This window comes from Eublepharis macularius, chromosome 2 (genome assembly GCF_028583425.1).
Source record: "Eublepharis macularius isolate TG4126 chromosome 2, MPM_Emac_v1.0, whole genome shotgun sequence".
NCBI classification, from domain to species: Eukaryota; Metazoa; Chordata; class Lepidosauria; order Squamata; family Eublepharidae; genus Eublepharis; species Eublepharis macularius.
Genome location: NC_072791.1, coordinates 76,173,833 through 76,198,201, shown reverse-complemented (window position 1 = coordinate 76,198,201; position 24,369 = coordinate 76,173,833). Strand labels below are relative to the sequence as shown.

Below are 24,369 nucleotides of genomic sequence, written 5' to 3'. Positions count from 1 at the left end.
TTACCCTCGCTATGGTCAGCGGTGCATGGCGCATGGTAGTGGAGTGGGTGTCCGCTCTGGGGCACGATTCACAGATGAAGCTGTCCACTATGAAGTGTTGGAATAGCTGCTTCGGGCCAGCTAAGAAGCATGTGTGCACCCTCATGGCCAGAGATGCCTTGTACAAGTGGGCATTGCAGGAAGGTTTCCCCAGGTCAGAGGTTGTCATGCACACAGTGAGTTCACCTTTCATGGTGAGTGGCCTTGGCATTGAGGGCAGGCTGGGGGCTTAGAGGTGGGCCTTGCCCCCCCTTGAAGGTCACTAGCACCCTCGCTTCTCTCATGCAGGTGAATCACTTGTTATGGATGCTACTCTAGAGCCATCAGGTGCCACAGGTGGGGAGGCAATGGAAGAGGGGGCACCCTGCTGCGGACTCTGTGCTTAGCCTCCTTGGACAGAGAAGGAGAGCCAGGATGAGATGGAGCTGACCAATGTGGCAGACAAGCTTGGCACAACATGCCCAGGGCATGGATGCCCAACCAGAGCACACAATTTCTTTCCCACAAGGGCCTGCATGCTGGTGGTCTCTGCTGAAGTGGTGGTGCATCTCAGAGCCATGATCCCTTTTTGATGGGCTGCAGCAGCAGGAACAGTGGCCCTCCAGATTCTCAGCATCAGTGAGTCCCCAGAGCTGGCAACCACAGGGGATCCTGTGCTGCAGGCAGACTCTACGTCATCCAAGGGCAGACCAGGAAGTAGCTGCTGCAGGCTCTGTGGAGCCCGTGCCAGGCACATCCCCCCTGCCCTCTCTATCATGTGGGTAAATTGAGAGGGAGCGGCTGGGGAGGTTGTGTGCTGGGGTGTCTTGAGTGTATGTTGCACCCATCAGCTGCTCCTGCGGCATGCCCTGGATCCCTCCCTGCTGGATCCCCCTGACAAGTCCCTTTCCTGCATAGGGGCAGATACCTCATGCCCCCCTTACAATGGGCTGCACCTCCAAGGGGAGGCGTTGCCCTGCCTGCTGTTCATCCAGGCAGTTCCCCCAACCCATGCACAGGGCACCTCCTGGAATGGGTGCCTCCTTGGGCCATGGCATACGTGCTCATGGTGAGGTCTTTCCTCTCCAAGTGCCTGCACTCCGTGGGGAGGGTGGCATTGGTGGGTGGTGCTGAGGGGGCCACCCATGAGCGATAGGGGACTGATGGCCCAGCTGGCCCCATCAGGGAGCACAAGGCCCACCCCCACAACACCAGGGCTCTCCCTAATGGCTTCCCTCTCAGCCAGGCACCTCAGTGTGGGGTAGGGCTTCCAGACCCCCGGTGGGGGAGGGGATTCCCTGCCCCCACCCTCCCACCCCCGCCCCCACTTACCTGGCCAGCAGAGGGGCGCATCTTCCATGCGTGCCCCCCTGCAGTGCTGCGCTCCCCCACACACAGCAGCCTCAGGATCAGGCCTGTTTTGGCCTGGATCGGGGCCCCTGTGGAGTTCAGGAGCGTTCCTGCGCTCCGCAGGGGCCCACAACGGGCCCAATTCCTGCCAAAACAGGCTGAATCCGCGCCCATTTTGGCACGGATTGGGTCCGTTTTGGCACAGATTGGGCCCGTTGTGGGCCCCTGCAGAGTGCAGGAACACTCCCATGCTCCACAGGGGTCCAAAATGGGCCCAATCCGCGTCAAAACGGACCCGATCAGCGCCCAAACGGGGGCTACGTGATGACGTCACTCCCAGAAGTGATGTCGTCACGCTTCATGCACATGAGCACCTACAATGTAAGAGCCAGGCCCCAGTCTCCCGCTGGGAGATCGAGGGGGCCTGGCAACCCTAGTGTGGGGACCCTTACCATAGGAGCATGTGGTCCCTGGTTGCCTGCTCTCTGGTGGGGGGGATGGAAGTGTTGACAGGCAGTGGGGATTATGGCCTGCGCATTGGCTGCACCTTTGCTTGCCACTCATGCATCTGGGCAGCATGGCCATTGGGGGATGTTGGTAGGGTTGTCAGAGGAGTGGTGGGGCATGTGCCTCCTGCTTATTGCTCCTTGCCGGACTCGGCCACCGGCGGAGTTCTCCTGCGAAGGTCTTTATGGAGTAGACAAGCGGCACCATGGATACATGGGCACACGGGCGCTGGCCTTAGGATTTTGCTATGAAAGTTCTTTGCTTGCAAAGCCTCTCTTTCTATGCAGTGATCACAAAGAAGCTAAAACTTATTTAAGTAATAAAATAAGATAAAAGCTGGGGTTCAAACAGGAAGATCATTTTTGTAGGGAACTGCATTATAAATATTCTACTTTTATTTCACCATATACGCTTGCTGTTTTTGCGTTCCCAGCCCTTTTAAATGTAAAAAGAAAACTTTTTGTGTGTGTGTGTGTGAAGACCTGTTAGGGTAGGAAGGAATTGTTTAATGTTGATGTTGAGTAACAGTGTTATTAAATTCAGTTTTTTCATATTTACACATGTACACATATTTACACATGTACATATTATGGTATGTAGAAGTCAGTAAAGTGATGGTTTCAAGGGAGAATATGTAGTATAAAGAAATAAGTTAACTCTGCAGAGCTGCATGTTGTGGTGCCTTTGTACTCAATGAATGTGAAGTTCTCCCCCTTTTATATTCAGTAAAACCAACTGATGGCCCCCTTTCCTTTTTTATAACTACACTGATGATGAGTCCAGTAGAATAATTCAAGGGTAATTAATTTCTAAGCCGTAGTAGTGATTTCAGAGTAGGTTGCAGGGAATGGTAGCTATTTTGTGTTAAATAATATGTGTCTGTAACATTATGTACATTATGCTGTGAGGCAGGAGAATGCAAACAATATTTTGGATTTGTCATACTCTGTGTTCACTACTCTGTGCCAATATGTAGGGAGATTAAAGGAGGTAAAAGGATGAATCTATAATTGTATTTCCATCATTCTACATCTTCCTTAGCTAGCTGGTAGAAATATGTATGTGAAAATGCATGTTTTCTGACTATCTGTAATGCTAACCTTTCTGGCCTGTGAAACCATTACTTTTTCAGCATTTTGCAAAATAAATGTTTGTATATAGCAAAGTAATTTCCCTACTGAGTATAGCTTTGAATTATTATCATTTGTAAAACAGATTTTTTTCTCATATAGTTGCAAACATTAACAAATGTAGCACCTTTAAGTGGATTTATTGGTGCAGTATAGGGTTGCCAGCTCCAAGTTGGGAAATTCCTGGAGATCTGGGGAGTGAAACCTGGAGAAAGTGGGGTTTGGGGAGGGAAAGGACCTTGACATGGCATAATTCCATAGAGCCCACCCCCAAAAGTAGCCATTTTCTCCAGGTGAACTCATCTCTGTGACCTGGAGACCGGTTGTAATTCCAGATCTCCAGCCACTACCTGGAGGCTGGCAACCCTAGTGCAGTAATATATATTCTTCAGTTATACAGAACTGTTAATCACAGTCTGCATTATGTCATGAAGAATTCTGGATAGCTCAAAAGTGTGCATAGTGTGTACCCACAAAAGTTGATCCAATGATGTACAATATTTTTTAACGTTTTTCTTATCATTACTGCTAGTCTTGCATGACTGAGATCTGCAGTAAATATTATCTGATATATGTACCATAGTCACAACCAAACATCACTAAATATGGAATTTTCACTCATAACATAACAATGCAACTCTAAGCAGATGGGCTTAGAAGGGTGTAACTCTTCTTAGAATTGTGCTGCTAGTCTACTATGTCAGGCTCTCTCTTCAACCTAAAACCTACATACTGAATACAAAAAACAGGAAAAATATATCATTGAGACCTCTGAAAAGGTGATGCTAGTAGTTATAGGAACTGTATGGACATAAAGTATTGCCTGGGGGACTTCATTAAGGAGGAGAAACTAGGTAAAATCGCATCCCACCATCATCTTCTTCAATTATTGGTGCAAGAGTAAGGTGAGATGTTTTTGCCAGCTCCCTCTCCTAAGCAGAGCCCCTAGGCCATGTTATTTGTGGGACATGGAACATTCAACATCACCTTTATCATCTGGGAGAAGGGACAGGAAAGACCAACAAGTTCTGTTGGAGGTGCATTGTTGAACCCATTGAAAAATACCCCTTAATGCAATAGTGGCACTCATAAGCAATGGCAAACCATTGTCGTAATGAATCATCAGAATCCTCAAGTTTGGGCTCTTTTTTCCCCTCCCTTGCATGTGGCTTGAATATTGAAGACTTTCTGGTTCATAATAGACCACTACTGCTTGTTACCTCCAAATCACAAACTATTGTTTGTTTCTTGCCTGTAAAGTGGGAATCCAAACCATGATTTGGAATTTTGCTTGGTAGACAAGAAACGAATCCTAGTTTGTAGTTTCAGTTTCTTGTGAGCAAAGAATTTCAAAGTCAGAGTTATATTCAAGTGGATGAGGGAAAGGGGAAGAGACCTTGTGAGCCTCAGAACTTCAAAAGGTCATTGTCATTATGTCTGAAGGCAGCTTGTGTTTTGGATCATCAGCAGCTGATGACTTTTGAAGTTGATGGAGCTACATTTGTAAAGTTCTCCCTCACCATGACTTGCACAGTGCTTAGAAATAAATGCCTTTGAACAACTGCTGTGGTCCCCCATCAGTACAACCATAAACAAGGAGGATGGTTTCCATGTGAGAGGTTATGAGCATGACTTCCAGACGAAGTGGAAGTCACTCCATGGGTTCCTGAATTTTTAAGGGGATGTATATACAGATTGTCAACAAACAAAACAAGTACATCAAATATTTTAAAATGTCAGAGGACACTTGTTCCTGGATCAATTATAATAAAATTATCTTAAAGATGACATTTACTATTTTTGATAAGTTTAAAACCTTCAATTTTGAAGGCTGTTCCTAGTATTTTGTTTTTTATTCTGTTACCAGAACCCAAATAGGCTTAAAAATGTATCCTCAATTAAAATTACATTTAATGGTTAATCAACAAAAACTTTAGTTCAATCAACACTGTAACTGAAAAGTTAAAGCTTGCAGCCCTGGTTGAAAGTGGTCCAAATAAGTAAGACAAGGTTATGTCTAGGATGGTAAATTTCATCACAGCAGGCTGTGGATTTTTGGGATAGTGCGTGTTTACAAAGCCATTCATTACCCCAAATTGGTGGGAAACATGCACTGTCTGCATTCTTCATTTTGAAGAGCTCTTTGATCTTTTTGACCATGGGTAATGTCTAAGAACTTTGCATTTCCTTGCGAAATCTACTGTGCCAGGCAGTGCTTCTCTCAACGCTTAACATAATAATAATATTTGATTTATATGCTGCCCTTCAGGACAACTTAACGCCACACTCAGATAGGTTTACAGAGTATGTTGTTATTATCCTCACAACAATCACCCTTTGCGGTGGGTGGGGCTGAGAGAGCTGTGACTGATCCAAAGTCTCCCATCTAGCTTCAAGCAGAGGAATGGGGGATCAAACCTGGTTTTCTAGATTAGAGTCCTACCTCTCTTAACCACTTCACCAACCTGGCCTCAACCATTTGCATGGTTGAAGTGTTTTGTGGCTTGTGGTTACTAATCATTGACCAATACCATTTAAATCATTTGAGCATTTTTTAAGTTACTGCGCCTCGTGTAGCATAAATGTAAGAGAGCTACAAAATACATTTGGCAGCAAATTATGGAAATCCTGGTGAATTGAGACTCCCACAGAAGCTAATTTTAGTGGTATGAGTGTAAAGTGGCTCTGCGCTCTGAGTTAGTAACTCACTGCTGAAAATCCTGCTCAGTAATTTTGAGAGAAATGATGGAGGTTCTTTCATAAATTTTAGTTAGTTTATATTTCTTTTACTTTTCTTTTTTTGTTGTTTTTACTCAGTCTGCTGTTTAATCTTTGATTACAGGCCACTAAAGAAGTAATAGAACGGGAAGCCCCAGGGATGGCCATGGCAATGCTGATGGGATCACTTAATGTTACACCTCTGGGCATGCTTTCTAGGTAAGAATGATAACAAAGAATAACAAAATTGAAATCTTTCTCCACAAGTATTTAAGGCGGTAGAATGGCTGCATTGAGTGATACACTGGATCTTGGCCCCTTTCTTACTTGCAAGTTCATTACTCTCATGCCTCTTGAATTATTTTTAAGTAGTTCTGGCATGTGCTGTTAAACAGGGCTTTTGTTCCTGCAGAAGTGCTTTGTTTTGTCTACATATAATACTGTACATATATATTGTTAGTGTTCATACATTGTCTGTAATCCTTTCAACATACTAGGTAACTATTTATAAACTTGTGTTGCAATTTCCAGATAATTCTGAGGCTGGGCAATAAACGCTACATTCACATTGCACTATTCTTTCTGCCACTGCTTCGAAACTACAGCAGCTTTATTTTATTTTTTTCCTGAGATGGGGAAGGCACAATGTCATCCTCTAATTATCCACTTTCTAAGCTTTCCCAGTATGTTCTTTCTGAAATCCGGTTTGGTACAATCTTTAAAGAAAGAATGCATTCCAAGTGTGATAGCAATGAATCTGGATGGAAAGGTGCGCATTTTTGAAGGTCTTGCCTACACTGGAACCATTTTACTTCCATCAGCCTTACATGGGGATATTTCCCCCTATATCTTTGCCATTAAAAGGGCTAGATACTTACTTTTTGAAAAAATAGAAAGCTGGAAATTCAGAGGACGTATTAGATCATTACAATAGATGATGATGTTACTGCAGTATTGCACAGTAACAGTTACTGGTGGGGTTTTTTATGCCCTGGAAAAACCCTCTAGCATTCCAGTGGAAGGGAAATGAAGAGTGATCCCGATGACGGCAGCAAAGCAAGGAATAAATTTTGTAAATAAATAATATGGCTAATGGAGGAAAATGCACACAAAACTTCCATGAAGATTCCCTGTTGCCAGTGTGAATGGCTCTTTGCATTTATGGAGCAGTGACAGAGAAATTAAGAATTCTTACCACTCAGATGTTGACATTGGCTTATTTAGTGCTACCTAGTGAGTTCATGGCTATGGGGAGATTTAAACCAGAAACTTCTAAGCTCACAGTTCATCACTACCTCCACCCTCCATCATATCATAACAGCAGGTTTTTTTTCTGTAACATGGCCACCATTAAAAATATCACTGTATTATTGCTTAGTAATTAACTTTTGAAATAGTTAAGAGCATGAAATTAATCTACATTAATGCTTAACACCATCTGATTAGTTTGTAAGTGTTACTTGGTTTGTCCTGACAGTCTGTTACTTTGTTGTTTGTAGAATTCTTTCAGATGTCCCCAAAATATTTTTCAGATGTCCCAATTATGTTCCTTTGGAACTTTTTTTGAGAGTTTTTCTCTTACCAGTTGCTCTAACTGAACCCAACTTCTTGTAAAGGCAGTTACTGAAGTTTCCAAAAAAATTCACTGCATGCATAGATAAAGAAACGCTTCAGGTTTGAACTGACTTGGGTCAAATTTTTGGCATATTCCTAAACAGAGTTTGTTCATTCATTTGTTCATTCATTCAACTTACTTGGGGAGGGGAGTGACCTCCACAGTGTGTAACGCCATACAGTTCACCGTCTGAAGCTTCCATTTTCTCCAGGGGAATTTATCTGTACCTGGAGATCAGTTGTAATTCCAGGATGTCTCCAGCCACCACCTGGAGGCTGGCAACCCTAGTTCTGTGACTGCTTCTGTCTTTCTAATTAGTTTGACAATCTTGATTGAAGTTTGCTGTTTTTCTTTGTCCAACTTTGGAAAAGGTTCCCAGGTGTCCACTGCTGGTGGTATTTCTTTTTTTAAAACATTAATTAAATTTCTTCCAAAACATACATTAACATTAACTAGTTCTCTTAAATGCTATACATGTTGTTATTAGGATTATGTCAATATATAAACATAACCATACACATTACAATGCTTAATACAGATTAAATTTTTTACCAATTTGTTTTTTTTATTAAGTATGAGATTTGACATTAAATTATAAGATAACTAGATCTTCCTCCCCTCTCCTTATGTTTCTAATATAGTTTGGTATAATGTGTTGGATGACTGTATATTATTTTTAGTTATAAAGTCAATAAACGGCATCCACTTTTTATAAAAATTTGTTGTTTTATTGTTGCCAATTAAATATTGGAGACCATCTGTAATTTTTTCTATTATAAAATGGTCCCAGATTTTAGCAAACCATTGGTCTTTTGTTGGGGTTGTTTTTCTGTTCCACTTTACTCAAAATATGTTCTTGCTTTAATCGGGGGGCAGGGGGCGGTTGCCATAAGTCCAAAAAAACTAATTGTGTGTATGGAAGAACTATATAATTAGTTATTAGGGATATGTAGATCTACACTTCCTTCCAATAGTCTTGCTGCTCTTCCACGAGCAGTGGGCATATGTGGCAATTTCCCCGCATCCTCTCCAGCTCAGTGGAGAATGTTTAGATATTATTACAGCTAGTCTTTTTGGGGTGTAGTGCCAATGAGTTATAATTTTAAAGGTTTGTAGTCTGGTACTAATTACTTGTGAGTTGAAGAATTTCGATGTCCAAATCCTTGTCCATTGTTCTGATGGTATTTTAAGTTCCCAGTCTTGTTTCCATTTTGATAGAAAAGCCTGATTTTTTATGTTTCCTGTATGTAATAAAGTAATTTCTTATTTCAGTTTGTATTTGCGGTGGGACAAACTAGTTGTGGCACCAGAGGCTTTTTAAAATTTAAAATTTTTTGACCCCAATTCCAAATTTTACTCTTCTTTGTCCTGCATTACTGAAGAAAGTTATTCTTGAGGAAAATAGGAAAATAGACAAGTACATAACAGTCCCTTGCAATGGAAAGGGACATTCCATTCCTTCTAGTTGAAGGGTTAACAAAAAGAAAAATCTGCATTCTTTCTGCTAGCCTTCTTGTAACCTGCCCTAATTAAGATCTCTTCCTGAATAACAAAGGGAGACAATCAGTTCAGTGGACAGATGGCTATGGGTTATCTAAAGTTCCAGACTGAATGGCTCCTTCAAGTCTGGAAAATGTGATTCATATGATGCCTGCAAATATTCCCAGGCTTGTCTTGCAGGGGGATAGAATGACCCCATTTTTCAAAATTGCAATACAGTTCAATTTGAGCTTTTCAAAGTAGCTATGGGGCAGAAGGGAAGCTTTGGCAGAGCACAACAAAGGGAAACAATCAGCTCAGTGGACAAATGGCTAGGGGTCATCTAAAGTTCCAGGCTGAATGGCTCCTTCAAGTCTGGAAAATGTGAAGAGGTTCAGAGGATGCCTACAGACATACCCAGGCTTAGCTTGCAGGGGGCTAGAATGACCCCATTTTTCAAAACTGATACATTTCAATTTGAGCTTCTCCACATGGCTATGAACATAAGGGAAGCTTTGAGAGAGCTTGAAACACAGGGCTGTTACCTGCTCCTGTTATATACACAATTCAGGTTGCAAACAGCGGTTTCCTTGGGGGTCGAGCTAGAAATCTACTTTGTGAGCAGCAACTTGCAAGTTTTGAGCACGCCTTTTCCAAAACCAGAATCCATTTGATTAAAAGACTTTTGATTTAGGTTGTCTGAAGCATTGGTATTGGGTGCCATCAATATGTTGATGATACCCACTTAGGCATGTGGTTCTCAAAAGCTTATGCATCAATACAGTTGGTTAGTCTTAAAGGTACTACTGGACTCTTTACTATTTTGCAACTACAGACTAACACGCCGAACTACTCTGGATCTATGGAGAAGAAGAATTGTGCATCATCCAGCCCCACAGTGCACTCATTCTCTGGGTATTCCCTTCTATGTTTTATATAAAAAGGTGTTATGAAGCATGCCTGTGAATGACTCAGACACCATTTCTTTCTACATGCATCAGTGTATTTTAGAGTTTTCTTTGCATATGGGGCAACATCAGGCAGATGAGCTTCAGTAAGGATTCCTCTTTGCCCTCAAGCAAATTCTAAACCGAATGTGATGTGCAGCCATCCCTCCCTCTACCTCTGCTCTGTCTATTGGCATTTCCTGTCTCTTCTGTGGCCAGGTCTGCAGAAAGAAGAAGAAAGCTGGCTGAGATTGCAAGGGGAGCACCTATTTAGCTTCCAGCTGAGAGCTGTTTATTGGAATCACCTAGAACTGGCCTTTAGTCACTGTAGAAGCTTCGTGGCTTTAAAACTCTTTCTTTTTCTCTTTGTGAGTTATGATCATGGAATCTTTGAAATGAAATCAAGCCATAAAGCATTAAGTCAGTATTAAAGTCCTGCCTTCCCATTGCTTGCCGTTCTGTTTTATTACATTGTACTGCAATGATCTATTCTCCCCTGCAGATATAAGCAGAATACCATTGATGTACACAAATACTGGTAAAACTGAGGCTTCAGCACCCCATTCCCCATGGAGTAATTAACTAGAGGACAGGCTGTCGTACCGGGCCATGTAAAATTCCCAGATTCAGACCCTAGCTCTGTCATGAACTTTTCCTGCCGTGCAAATCTTTGTGACTAGGGAGTCAATTTTTTGTGTGCATGTAAATAGATTTCCTTAGTTATGAATTTACAAAAAAAAAAAAAAAGGAATTTCCGTACCTAGAGCTGGCAACCCTAGGAGTGTGAAACACTGCTGCTGCCACCTCTGGCTCCATAGGGCTTCAAAGAGGATGCTTGGCCGCCACCATCTCTTCCTCCTCCAGTGCCTAGCATCAAGCCAGAGAGGCGTGGGCTGGTGAGAGGTCACATGGGTGCCTGCCACTGCTGCCTTCTCCTCTAGCAATGGGCCGGAGAGGCTGCTCAGTGGGCCAGCGAGAGGCTGTGTGGGCACCCACCGTGGCTCCTCCTTAAGCACCCGGTACCAGGACAGAGAGGCTGCTCAGCGGGCCAGCGAGAGGCCACTCGGGCACCTGCCATGGCTCCTCCTCAAGCACCCGGCACCAGGCTGGAGAGGCTGCTCAGCGGGCCGGCAAGAGGCCACATGGGTGCCCGCCACCTCCTCCTCCAGCACCAGGCCAGAGATGCTGCTCAGCAGGACAGCGAGAGGCTGCATGGGCGCCTGCCGCTGCTGCTGCTGCTGCCGCTACCATCACCTCCTCCTCCAGCACCCAGCGCTGGGCCGAGCAGGCGCCTGCTTGCCACTATCTCCTCCAGCTCCTGGTACCGGGACTGAGAGGCCACTTGGCAAGCGCGGCAGAGAGGAAATTCCTCCATACCAATGCCAGAGCCCACCAGGTCCTCCGGGTCGGCCTTCCGTGTGCTGGGCTTCTCAGCTGTGCGCTGAGTTGTGAAAATTTGTGCATGATTGCACATGAGCACACGTTAGTGGGAACAGTGGTTGTTGCTACTCCCAATTCCAAAAGTAGTGTAAAACCCCAAAGCCAAAAGTATGATATTTTTGCACAACAAATATCTATGGATATAAATTATGAAATTTTAGTTTTCCCTATCTGCTCCACCTTTCTATAAAATGGAGATAATAGGTGTTGGTCTATTTATATATAGAAAAAGTGCTATAATCATTTTTAGGTATTTGTTGGGGTCACTAGAACTCCCATTTACAATTATACTAAGTATTTTCACTTTCAAGCCAAGTCTGTTGGGGGCCAGAATGACCCCCTTTACACTTTTGATGAACCTCAAACTTTAAAAAAAAGGAAGTGTGGAGGGAAAAGAGGGACTTCCGGGCACTGGAGTTTGTTGAGGAGAAAGCATAACAAGAGATTGGTGTCTGTAGAAAGTTTTAAATGGGTAAACTAATTTTTTTCAATGACTTCTAGGATCAAAATAACCTCCATTTGCTTGGGAGAGTTAAGAAGATTAGTAATACTGTGGAAAGTCTACACTTACTTTGTGATTGACATTTTCAGGAGATCCATTCATTTCAGGCTTTGAATCTCAGCCTTTGAAAACGGAAAGGCCATTCCAGTGCCTTTTCTATCTGTCTGTCTGTCTGTCTGTCTGTCTGTCTGTCTGTCTGTCTGTCACCAATATTCATATAGAGTTGTGCCACTTTCTACCAATTCTACCATCAGGACTTGGGAGAGCACCTGAAAAAGGTGCCAGTACTAAGTACCAATGAGTACTGTCAGAAAAAAAACCCTGGCCCATTCAATCTGATTAGGATATTAAACTACTTCACAACCTCTCTGCCCAACTCCAATAAATATCAGTATTTGCATAAACTAGCAGTAAAGTAATGAATTTCTTCCATTTTCAGAGCTATTTAAAGCTGTCATTTCTCCTTCAGCAAAGTTTCCATATGAGTCTGAATTAATCAAGGATCTGTATTAACACGTTGAAGAATGCTTTTACACTTTACTAAAATAATTTTCTTTGTTTTGCTGTCATATTACTAATTCATGTTGGGATTACATGGGTGCAAGAGATGTGCTGCAGACCCATAAACCCTGCTTCATTCGTTACATGTAAACTAGACCTTAAGCGTATATCACAGGGGGAAACAGTGAACAAATATGAATGTGACTAATAAAATTTGCGATGTTAGATTCCTTTGTGGCCATTCAAATGTTATATCTGGTTTTCTTTTTCTACTCATTTTCACTTTTAAGTTGAGAGTAATATCCAAAGAAGCCCTGACACATTCAGGAACCTTGAAGTAAATAATTAATTGGCATTTGTCGTCTCATTTTTCAAGTATTTTATTGTTGCTTTTGTTGTTGTTTTGGTCTGTAACTTGTTTTGTATATCATTGTGCTCTGAGTGTGTTTATTGCTTATGCACAAAGAGCAGCATTTGAAACATTATGGCTTGGTTCAGACATAATGCAAATTTATGCTTTGTTTTAAATACGATTTCTTTGTAAAGCCAGGATTTAGTGCAGAGATGATAGCTTGCCTCAACAAATCCTGGTTTCAGAACTTGCTTTTTTAAATGCAGTTGCAAATTTCCAAATAATTTCAAAATAATTCCACCCTCCTGTGAGAGAGAGGAATTGGATGTTCACTTACCATTCAACTGAGTAATGCTGTTGATCCCCTCAAGAAAGTTTTCTCAGTAGCAGACACAGCAACACATTATTTTAAATAATGTATTGTTGTTCCTCTTCTTGAGTAGGCAGAAGAATTTGCAGTCTTTGGCAAGGTTTGAATATACCTAACTAATCAAGAAGAGGTATGGCAGAATTTCACTTGAAGAGTAGTGTGCAATGTCCCTTACCATATCTTTGTAGGTATTTCTTCTCCCTAATCCTGATGTAATTTCCTTTCTAATTTAAGTATTTTATTATTCTTGTTTCAAAATCAGACTACTTTAAATCATTTAATTTTTTGCATTATTGTTCCATTAACAACCAGGGGCTCTAGTTTTGTCCTCAAACTTGGAAGACTTTCACAGTCACATAAATACTTCTTGTAAATAAAGATAATTTACACATTTGTGTTGAACACATTCTAAGACTTATATTGTTCTAGCTCTTAATAAAAAAATTATCTGATTAACAATCTCTGATAATATTTCCCATGCACTGGTTTTCAGCAGTGTTTCTTTCTTTTCAGGCCTGTATGTGGAATCAGAGGGAAAACTCTCATAATAAACCTTCCAGGCAGCAAGAAAGGGTCACAGGTAAGCAACGTTCTGGAATATATATATATACACTGTAACTTGAGTGACTAAAGTGGATCCAACCACTCTACTCAGCAAAATTTGAAGCATTCCTCCAAGGGAAAAATCACTTAAGTTGGAGAAAGTGTCCTTGGGCTGGAGGAAGACTCAGACTTTGCTGAGCTGAGTGGCTGGATCTGATCTGCTCCATTAGTTTTGTCTTTCATCTTTCCATAATATATAAAACTGTGCAGCTGTCAGTGAAATTGCAAGATGAAGGTTGATTATTTTAACAAACATTCATGGAAACATCCTGGGAAATCCTCAATATCCTGTTTTATTTATTTATTATTTATTTAAAACATTTATTTGCCATTTTTCTACCTTGCAGGAACTCAAGGTAGCTTACAATATAAACAAAATAATAGTAATAAAATGAATAAAAACCAAGTTTAAAAACACAGTTCAGAACTGCCAATAAACATAGAAACAAAGTTAATTAAAAGCAGTCTTCATCTTCAGCTCCCTCCTGAAGATCAGCAGTTAGGGGGATATGCTCACCTTTCTGGGGACACTGTTCCATAATCATGGGACTGCCAGTGAAAAGGTCCTCTCTTGTGTACACACCAGGTGAGCTTCTTTAGTTAATGGGACAGTCAGGAGAGCCTCTCCCTGTGACTTTAATTTCTACACAAGAACATATGGGAAAAGACAGTCCTTCAGATACTCAACCCATATTTCTACTTTCTAAATGAAGGCTTAGTATCTGCTTGCAGTTTGTTCTTGTCTTTTGTATATAAAAATGAGATAATAATAATTCAACCCAATCCTCCACTGAAATGAATGAGAAGACTTTTTAATAAGGGACTTCACCATCAAAATTTCTGTGCATGGAACAGACTATTGGGTTATGGTACATATCTGACGTTACGTTATCAAATGTACATAGTCTGTATCATATAGTAAATAATGAAAGCATTGTGATAGGTTTGCACACTATAAAACCCAGGGGTGGGTTTTTTTCCAGATTTGGGAGGCAGGAATTCCGTAATTTTGGCATTCCTGATTTTCAGGCTCTTAAACACCAGTTTGGTATTCAGATTTCATTTTTTTTCAGGATTCTGAAATTAACTAGGTCCATTATTCCCTATAGGGAAATCTTTCCTGGAGGTGGAGAGGGAGTTTTTGGAACAGTTGTTACCAAAATTGCAACACAGTGAGGGCTGCCTGTCAGCTAAAGACCCCGAAAATTTCAAGTAGATTGGGGCAATGGGTCCAGTCTGCAGGCCCCTGAACAAGTTGTCCTCAGCTAGTCTCCATTGTTTCCTGTGGGGGGGAAATCCAATGTGTTCTCCAGGGTAAAAAAATCCTTAGCCAAACACACAAGAGCAAACACTGACTCAAAGCCTCCCAAAAAGAACTAACAAAGCCCAACAAAACATGGCAGCAGAAGGCACACACTCCGAAAAAATCTCTCCCTGAAGCTGCAAAAGCTGCAGCAGCGTTTCCCCCCCTTGCTTTTGGAAGGTTCCCAGGCAAAAGGAAGAACGGGACTTACAGGTAAATGGCATTGCTTGTTAGGGAGAGCTCAACTGTCTGTCCAATAGTGATGAATGATTCTCCCACAGATCATGAGAGAATTGTCATGATTGAATAGATAGTTGAGCTCCCCCTAACATGCCATTCACCTGTGAGAGTCTCATCCCTCCCTCCTTTTCCCCAGGTCTTTCCAGTAATTCCAGATTTGAGTTGGTTTCTCAAATATACCTGGAAAATATTAATAAGGTATTTTGAGGTATATTTTCAGACCAAATATACCAAATGGTGTGCTCCTACATTGTGACCAGGGAGGGGGGGATATGTAACAACCTTTTTAGTTTCTTTCTCTTGGGTCTGGCTTATGCATGGGTACTCTAGTTCCTCTCCCCATCAGTCATGAACTGTTGCAGATGCTTGTCCCTTGGTACATATATATTAATACAAATAAAAAAATCTAATCACAAAACTGCACGTGCCTAAAGAATATAAAACACAGTGCTTAATTTCATACACATTTGGAAGAAGACTTCCTTTGCATGAAAGTGATTCTACTTTATGTTATAGTTAACATGGCCACAATGTTTAATTTTGTTGTTAATTATAAAAACAAATAGTATCGTCTGCTGTCACGTGATCATAGAGTTGTTAGCCATTGGCATATCAAATGAAAACTGAAGCATACGTAAATATTGTTAGCAGTCAGACCCCCCCCCCTACAGTGTAAAGGCAGTTTATGGATATGGAATATCATAAACTGCTTGCCATAAGCCAAGTGGCAAAGTGGATGCCAGGTGGCCTGGAGCCTGGAAAGTTACCAAGACATGAGTTAAAGGAGGGATGACTGACTGACAGCCCCCATGCCCCAGAGAAAAGCAGAGATGAGTCTTCCTGAGAAAACTCCCTGCCTAATCTCGTCAGTGAGATTCCTTCACTTCCCCTCACCCACCTACCTAATCAAAGGTATTCAGCACACCTGATAGTCTTCCCATCCAGTACCTGCCAGGTCACCAAGCAATATTTTCACCTACAGACCATCCTAGATAACCGTATCAGACTTCTCCCAATTTATTGCTCTACCTCTGAACAAACCAATAAGTCAGTGTTTTGGGGAGCAAGGCATCAACATCACCCCAGGAAACATTTTGCCCTATAATTGGGCTTTCCAGCCATGTGCTCAGTGTGTGTGAGCCTTGGTACGCATCCACACACACCCAGTCCATTTGGGCTTCTTCTCTCCATGAAGCACTGATCATTTTACTGCTCCTCTGCAGACCTCCCTCCTCTTCAACAATGGTAATTATTTCCCTTCCCTGAAACTACTTTCCCATTTCTTCAATGTTTTCTTAGTTAGCCTTGTGTATATGCTGTGTGGTTTTCTATATGCTTGCCTTTTATTTCTCTGTTTAATTTAAAAAAACCCTTCCTGTTGATTTGAGAGTTTTATTAGGGAATAATCCCTGTAAACATTGGTGGAGATTCCTAGTTACCCCCTCTCGCTTGCCTCCTTAATGCTAATTCCCCCAACTAATTAAGGAGACCTCTTACTTGGGTAGCAGTTTAACGGTAGATCAGCAGGCATCACCCTGAGTATCGTGAGTCAATGCACAAGCCTTAGAGTGCAGTCGTAGGGAGTCTTCCCCAAAGAAACTCTCACAGGAGCATGTTTGAGTATGTTCATATAAACCTGTGTGTCACTATAAGAATGATTACTGGAGTGGGAAGCTTTTTTCCTTTTTACCTCTTAGGCTCTTGCCATCCAGTCACATCTATCAGCCCACGCGTCTGTGTACACGGCCGCGAGGTTCTGTAAAACGCAAGTGGGTGATGCAGTTCTTCCCTACAAACTTTTTCCCATCTTGAGTTGTTCAGGGTTGGTTGAAATTTATGATAAGCTTCCCCCTGCCCCTCAGAATTGGCCATGGGCTGCCTTTTCACACTCAGTAGTGGGAGGGACCCCATTCCACAGCCGTAAGTTCCCAAGGTGCCTTCCAGGTGCAGTGTACAAGGGAAAAGTTGAGAGGTTCCAAAGAAGAGGCATGTGCAGCCTGGGGCGTTGGGGTAGCTTTGAACGACTGTATAAGCTTTGTCAGGAAAGTCCAAGCAAAACTTTAATTAAAAGATCAGGAGTTAGAAAAGCTATGAGTCAAAAAAATTGATCTGCTCATAGATAAAGGTGCCTTTGTGTCCACCACCCAGGATGCCAAGCAAAAATTAGAGGACGCTTTAGCCTGCGCTCAGGTTTCTGAGCAAAGAATTACAGTGTTAGAGCAGCAACTCACCCAGGCGCAACATAAAAACCAGTATCTCACTGCCTAAGCTAAAACTCAGCGAACTTCAGTTGGCCATGAGGCATGCCACAAGGAGATAAAAGTCCCTAAAGCAGCAGTTAGGTATACAGAGAGCCTTAATAGCTTCCATCCATCCCAAGACACTTCCAGACCTCTCCAGCTCAGCTCCCTGTGAGCACATGCTGGAGGATGTGGTTCCTACATTCCCTTACAATCCCAACCAGGAAAATCCTGCTCCCCTTCACCCCATAAAAACTAAAACAGTAGAGAATCATGCCCTAATGACCATGTAGAACACCAAGAGATGCAGGAGAAAATCCCTTGCACTGCCACTGAGGCAAAAGCCATAGCTTGCCAACTCAGTCCCATTAACAGAGACACTGGAATTGCATGACTCACAGCAGTCTCCCATTTGAACCCCACCACAAATGGAGCTGATTTAACCCAGCTAGCCAGGCTTTGCACATCCAGAACAGACACCCCCATCATTAAGTCAGGCATATCCACAAGGGATCTCACTGCCCTTCACCTGACCCCGAGGATGAAAGAAATTGTGCAGCTCATTTGCCCCAGCCAAACTGCAGACATGCTGTAAGCCAAGCTCCAGCTGAAAACCCAGATGCATATGTGGCTCATAAAAAGCTGATCACCATAATTGCTGAGAAAGTTACCTACCAACTGGGAACCTTGATTACGATGAGGACAACTTCAAGTGGTTGCTTTATGCCAGCCTCAATTCCCAAACTAATATAAAGTTAGGGCCCTTAGAACCAACCAACTGATGATAGTGGAGGGAGCTGAAATTGGAAAGACCTATGCAATGGTCACAGTTCTGGCCCTACATGCCCATTCCCTAAAATACAACCCCAGGATTCCCAGCCAGTACTGACCCCCAGCTCCCTGGGAGATGCCAAGCACCCCAGAGCACCCTGTCCTCCCTCAACCCAACCATCAACTTGGGACAAGTACTGCACCATGATTTGGACCCAGCTTAGAGACACTGGGTCTGACATAAACCAGTTTGATAAGCAGCTCACGGTCATACTTATTACAGCCCTCCTCAGTCCATGAAGGACCATCTGACCACCTGAATAGGACTCTCCAGCCCGTATTTGCCCTGACAGAAACATTCACACTTTCTAGTCAGCTCCCTGATGTAGGAGATTTGCACTAGGGGAGCCGAGGTCCATGCCCTTTCCTCCAGGAGTTGTGGCCAAGCTAGTACCTGACAAGTGGGGGAGGCCAAAAGTGCAGGCAGGCATTGGGACTTCCAGGAGAAAATCTCCTGCCACCCTTCTCATTGATAAGGGAGCTTCTGCACCCAAGTTTAGCTGTACGTGGGAGCCCAACCACAAAAAGTATGGCCCTTGCCAGGTTTGGAGGTGGGACTCACCGTACTAGAGTCTGGGAACACATCCCCCTTTCAGCAGGAATCCTCACTACCCCCATCACCACTTCTTCCATGAGCAATGGTTCACCATTTACCTTTAAAACTCTGGAATATCGATGGTGGCCCTGCAGTGGTATCTGCCATTCACCCATGTGCAGCCCTTAAAGCCTCTATGGCCTTAGTCTTCCCCCCTTGCTAGTGACCCATGGGCTGAGGAATTTCTCAAGTTCTGTGTTCAAGACAGGTCAGAATGTGGCATAGTGATGGACTCCTGCATCCTTGTTGAGGGAAAAGATCCCCTCCCCCCAAACAATACAAATACCCAGCAGAGGCAGAAATAGGCATTGAAGGACTTTTGAAGTGGGATGCAGTGTGCCCTTATGGCCAGTCCTCAAAGCAGATGGAGTCACTTTGAGAATGACTGTAGATTTTAGACTTCCGGTTTGGGATCCATGGAGGTCTAACGCAGCTGTAAGTGCTGAGCTGACCTGGCTGCTGTTTTAACGGCCGGCGGGGCAAAATAAGCTCGCGGCCAACTGTTCTCAGGCAGAGAACAGGCATAGAACGCTTAAGAACCTCAGGGCGCGTCGATCTCGGGCGAGGGGGTGTCCTGCGCAATGGACTCTCTCCCGTCCCTTGAGGTCCCACCCGAAGACAGGTCGGCTAAAATCTCTGCGGCAGTCCTGGAGCCAATGCGGTTGGCATAAGACCTACATGCCCAAGCTTCAACAGGGGTAAGAAGAGCTGATGGGAATTTGAGATTGAAACAGCGATTACAACCCGCGAAAAGTGCTTGAGAAGGTAAAGATCACTATCTCTTGAAACGGGACAGATTACTTAAAGCAATGAAGCATTAAAGTAGACTTTTAAACTGCAACAGATTGATTATAAGGAGGGGAGGATCCGGCAAGAACTATATTAGAAAAAGGACTAAGTTAAACGGAGTTATTAAAGAAATTGGACTATTGTTTTACATACCTGTGGTCACAAGGAGATATCAGGCTGTGAGAAAGTTTTACCATCGCGAGAACTGCTGTGGGAAGTCAGGAAACAGGAAGTACGTAACAGTGATAGAGTTGCTGGAGAGAAGCGGCCCTTGCCGGATGACAGGAAGAAGGGAACCGCCATCTTTGAAAGGGGAAGAGCTGCGGCTTCAGCGGAAGAGGAAGTAAGCCATATTGGATTACAAAAATCATAGAGGAACCATAGAGAAAAGATGCCTGACATTTTGGACTCTTTAAATGACTTTTTTGCAAAAAGACCGGGACATTTAAAATAAAAGGACACTAAGCCAAGCGCCACGGAGTTAAGGAAGCGAGCGGACTCATGGGAGCGAGGTAAAGCAAGCCCCACGATGTCGAAAAAAGAGTGGCAAACGGCTATAGAGAACTTGGATAAAAAACTTTCAGAAGCAATTAAAGAACTCAAGGATATGAAACCTGAGCTGGTGAAAGAGGTTAAAGAGACAGTAAAGAATGAACTGGCAGAAGTGAAGAAGGGAATGGAAACCATACAAAATGACCTGCAGGCGACACAGCAAAGAGTCAATGTAGTGGAAAATGCGGTGGAGAACCTTGCAGACACGCAACGAACAGAGATGAGGGTGATGAGGGGAAGAATGGCAGTTGTGGAGAGCAAGCATATGGAGAAGCAGCTGAGGTTTCGCGGCTTGCCGGAGGTAGAAGGAAAGACAGCCCAAGAACAGATTACCGAGGTGTTAGCTGAATACCTGGGAAAGGAGGAGGAGGAAACTGTGGCTATCCTAGATGTGGTGTATCGAATAAATTCAAGATTTGCGACCCAGAGGAAATTACCAAGAGACGTGATTGTGCAATTTACGACTAGAAATATAAGAGAAATGATTGTGAGTAAACAATTTCAAGAACCATTGGAGGTTGATGGCAAGACGGTTATTATTATGAAGGAGTTACCCAGATCGGTGTTGCTAGATCGGAAAAAATACAAAGCTTTAGTCCAGATTCTGAAGGACATGAAAATAAGGTATAGATGGGAATTACCGGAAGGAATGTCCTTTGAATTTGGAGGAGTCAAAAAGCGCATTAGATCTGAACTAGAAATGGAAAAGTTTTTGAGGGACAATGAAAAGGACTTACCAACAACAAGGTTATGAATATGGAGTGTAAAGTTTTATCTTGGAATGTAAATGGACTCAATTCACCGAATAAGAGAAAAAGTATTTTCCACTGGCTATTAAAACAAAAATGTGATATTGTGTGTTTGCAAGAGACTCATATTAGAAAGCAGGATGTAAAATATCTTAAATTGAACAAATTGGGCAATGATTTTGTAGCGGCCTCAAAAAAGAAAAAAAGGGGAGTGGCATTGTATATAAATGAGGAGCTACAGCCAAAACTAGTGATGAGAGATGTGGAAGCCAGATTTTTAGCAGTGGAATGTACATGGAATTTAAAGAGAGTGTTGGTGATTGGAATTTATGCACCTAACGGAGCAAAAGAAAGCTTCTTTGAGGATTTGAGGAAGCAATTAGACGAACTTTCTTATGACCAGATAATTCTTGCAGGAGACTTCAATGGAGTTACAAATTTGGAACAGGATAAAAAATCAACAACTGTACAAAAGAAAAGAGGATTACTACCAAAGACTTTTTTTGCATTAATGCAACAGGAAACTTTGGAAGATGTATGGAGAAGACAGAATCCCAAAGGTAGACAATATACGTTTTTCTCTGCGAGACACTCTACGTTATCACGAATTGATATGATCTGGGCCTCAAAAGACTTAGCGCTTTGGACTAAGGATGTGGAAATAATGCCCATGGTAGGCTCAGATCATAATCCAATTATGTGGAAGTTTGGGAAAAGAACTAAAAGGAAAGGATGGAGAATAAATGAGGACCTGTTACAAGAGGGAGAAAATATGGAGAAGTTGAGAAGGGAAACTAAGTTCTTCATACAATACAACATGAATAGAGAAGTACCAACCAATAAGGTATGGGATACCTATAAAGCAGTAATTAGAGGCATACTAATGGACTTAAATGGAAGAGCCAGGAAAAAAAGAGAGGAGAAGAGACAGGAGATTATGGAGAAAATAAAAGCCAAAGAAATACAATTAAAGAAAAGACCAGGGAAAAAGAAAATATATCAGGATATTAAAATCCTTCAAGAGCAGTTGACGGCAATGAATAATAAAGAACTGGAATGGAATCTTAAGAGAATGAACCAGAAGTCGTTTGAAGGTGCAAATAAACCTGGGAAATATTTGGCGTGGCAATTGAAGAAGAGAAAGGAGAAGAAGACAATAAATAAAATATGTGAGGATAATAAAGTATATCTGGAACAGACGGCTATTAGTAGAGCCTTTTACAAATTTTATGCTAAACTGTACAATAAAAAAGAAGTGAACAAAGACTCAATAGCGACATATTTGGGGAGAATGAAGCTCCCAGTAATTTTGGAAGAATGGAGAGATAAACTGAATAGTGAAGTAACGGAGGAAGAGATAAGGAAGGCAATACAGTCAACAAATCTGGGAAAGGCGCCAGGACCTGATGGACTTACAGCCAAATTTTACATGGTAATGGTCAATGAACTGGTACCATTCCTAAAAGAAGTGATCAATGGTGTTTTGAGGGATCAAAGGATTCCAGATACTTGGACTGAAGCTAACATATCATTGATCCCCAAAGAAGGACAAGATTTGACTAACGTTAAAAATTATAGACCTATTTCGTTACTTAATAATGACTATAAAATTTTTGCGAAGATACTGGCGGAAAGAGTAAAGGGATGGCTATCCGAAGTTATTGAGGAGGAACAAGCTGGTTTTTTACCAAACAGACAAATCAAAGACAATTTAAGGACAGTTATAAATGCTATTGAATACTATGATAAGCATTGCGATAAGGAGGTTGGTTTCTTCTTTGTGGACGCTGAAGAAGCATTTGATAATTTGAACTGGGATTTTATGTTTGCCACTATGGAACAGCTACAAATGGGGGAAAGATTCATAAGAGCAGTGAAAGAAATCTACAGAGACCAGAGTGCAGCAATTGTGGTGAATGACGAGGTGACTAAGAAACTGACTATAGGTAAAGGTACAAGACAAGGTTGCCCGTTGTCTCCACTGTTGTTTATTTTGGTCTTGGAAATATTGATGATACAGATTCGAGAAGATAATGCAATCCGTGGAATAAAAATAAAAGACTTTTCCTACAAGGTCAGAGCATTTGCGGATGACATAATGCTAATTGTGGAAGATCCAATTGAGAACATGCCAAAGGTAATAGAGAAAATTAAGGAATTTGGAGATCTGGCAGGATTCTATGTAAACAAAAAGAAGTCAAAGATATTATGTAAAAATATGACCAAACAAAAACAACAGTTACTAACGGAAATAACAGACTGTGAAGTAACAAGTAAGGTGAAATATTTGGGAATTGAACTGACTGCAAAGAATATAGATCTATTCAAGAATAATTATGAGAAACTGTGGACTCAGATAGAGCAAGATTTGATTAAATGGAATAGATTGAATTTGTCATGGTTGGGAAGAATTGCAGTAGTTAAGATGAATGTGCTGCCAAGAGTGATGTTTTTGTTACAAACAATACCAATTATTCGGGACTCTAAGCAGTTTGAAAAATGGCAGAGGAAAATATCGGACTTTGTTTGGGCAGGCAAGAAGCCTCGAGTGAAAATGAAAGTATTACAGGATGCAAAAGAGAGAGGTGGAATGCAACTGCCCAATCTAAGACTTTACTACGATGCAATTTGTTTGGCGTGGTTGAAAGACTGGATGACGCTGAAAAACCGCAAATTACTGGCCTTAGAGGGATATAAAAAAATATTTGGATGGCATGCATATTTGTGGTATGACAAAGTAAAAGCAGATTCTATGTTTTTACACCATTACATTCGGAGAAGCCTCTTCACAATTTGGAAGAAGTATAGAGATTACCTACAGGAAGGAATTCCCTCCTGGGTGGTTCCTTACGAAGTAATAGATCCGAGAACTGTCGATAATGAACAACAGTGCTTAACGTACAAGGAGATAACACGAATTGAATTTTCTAAACTAAGAATAAAGACGCAAGATGAGTTGTCTCCAAGTTACGATTGGTTTCAATATAGACAGATTAGAGATCTTTATAACTCAGACTGTGCGAAAGGAGGGGTAAGAATGGAGAATTCGGAATTAGAGGAGGTAATTCTACAAGAAGATAAAAAGGAAATCTCTAAGACTTATAAAGTGTTGTTAAAATGGTACACAGAAGACGAGACAGTTAAAGTGCAAATGGTGAAGTGGGCTATAAACTTTAATAAAGAAATAACAATGGAGGCGTGGGAATACTTGTGGAAAAATATGTTGAAGATCACGACATGCTCTAATATTAAAGAGAACGTCTACAAAATGATTTATCGTTGGTATTTGACACCAAAGAAAATTGCGTTAGGGAATTTGAACATGTCTAATAAATGCTGGAAATGTAAAAAGCATGAAGGATCTTTGTACCACATGTGGTGGACTTGTGAGGTAGCTAGGCAGTACTGGGGGGAAATAATAAGAGTGATAAGTGAGATTTTACAATTTCAAGTTAATAAGAACCCAGAACTCCTGCTACTGAACTTGGGAATGGAGGATATTCCAGCACAATACAGGACATTGCTATTTTACATGACA

General features: G+C 42.0%; 1 protein-coding gene across 16 annotated transcripts in view; it reads left to right on the top strand.

Annotated features, from left to right (window-relative positions):
- GPHN (gephyrin) overlaps positions 1–24,369 on the top strand; it is a 566,991-nt gene that overhangs the window by 298,838 nt on the left and 243,784 nt on the right. For all 16 annotated transcript variants that reach the window (XM_054970790.1, XM_054970786.1, XM_054970784.1 and 13 more), the window contains 2 exons: positions 5,848–5,942; positions 13,443–13,509. In XM_054970790.1, the coding sequence (XP_054826765.1) occupies positions 5,848–5,942; positions 13,443–13,509 (162 nt within the window). The remainder of the gene's footprint in view (positions 1–5,847; positions 5,943–13,442; positions 13,510–24,369) is intronic.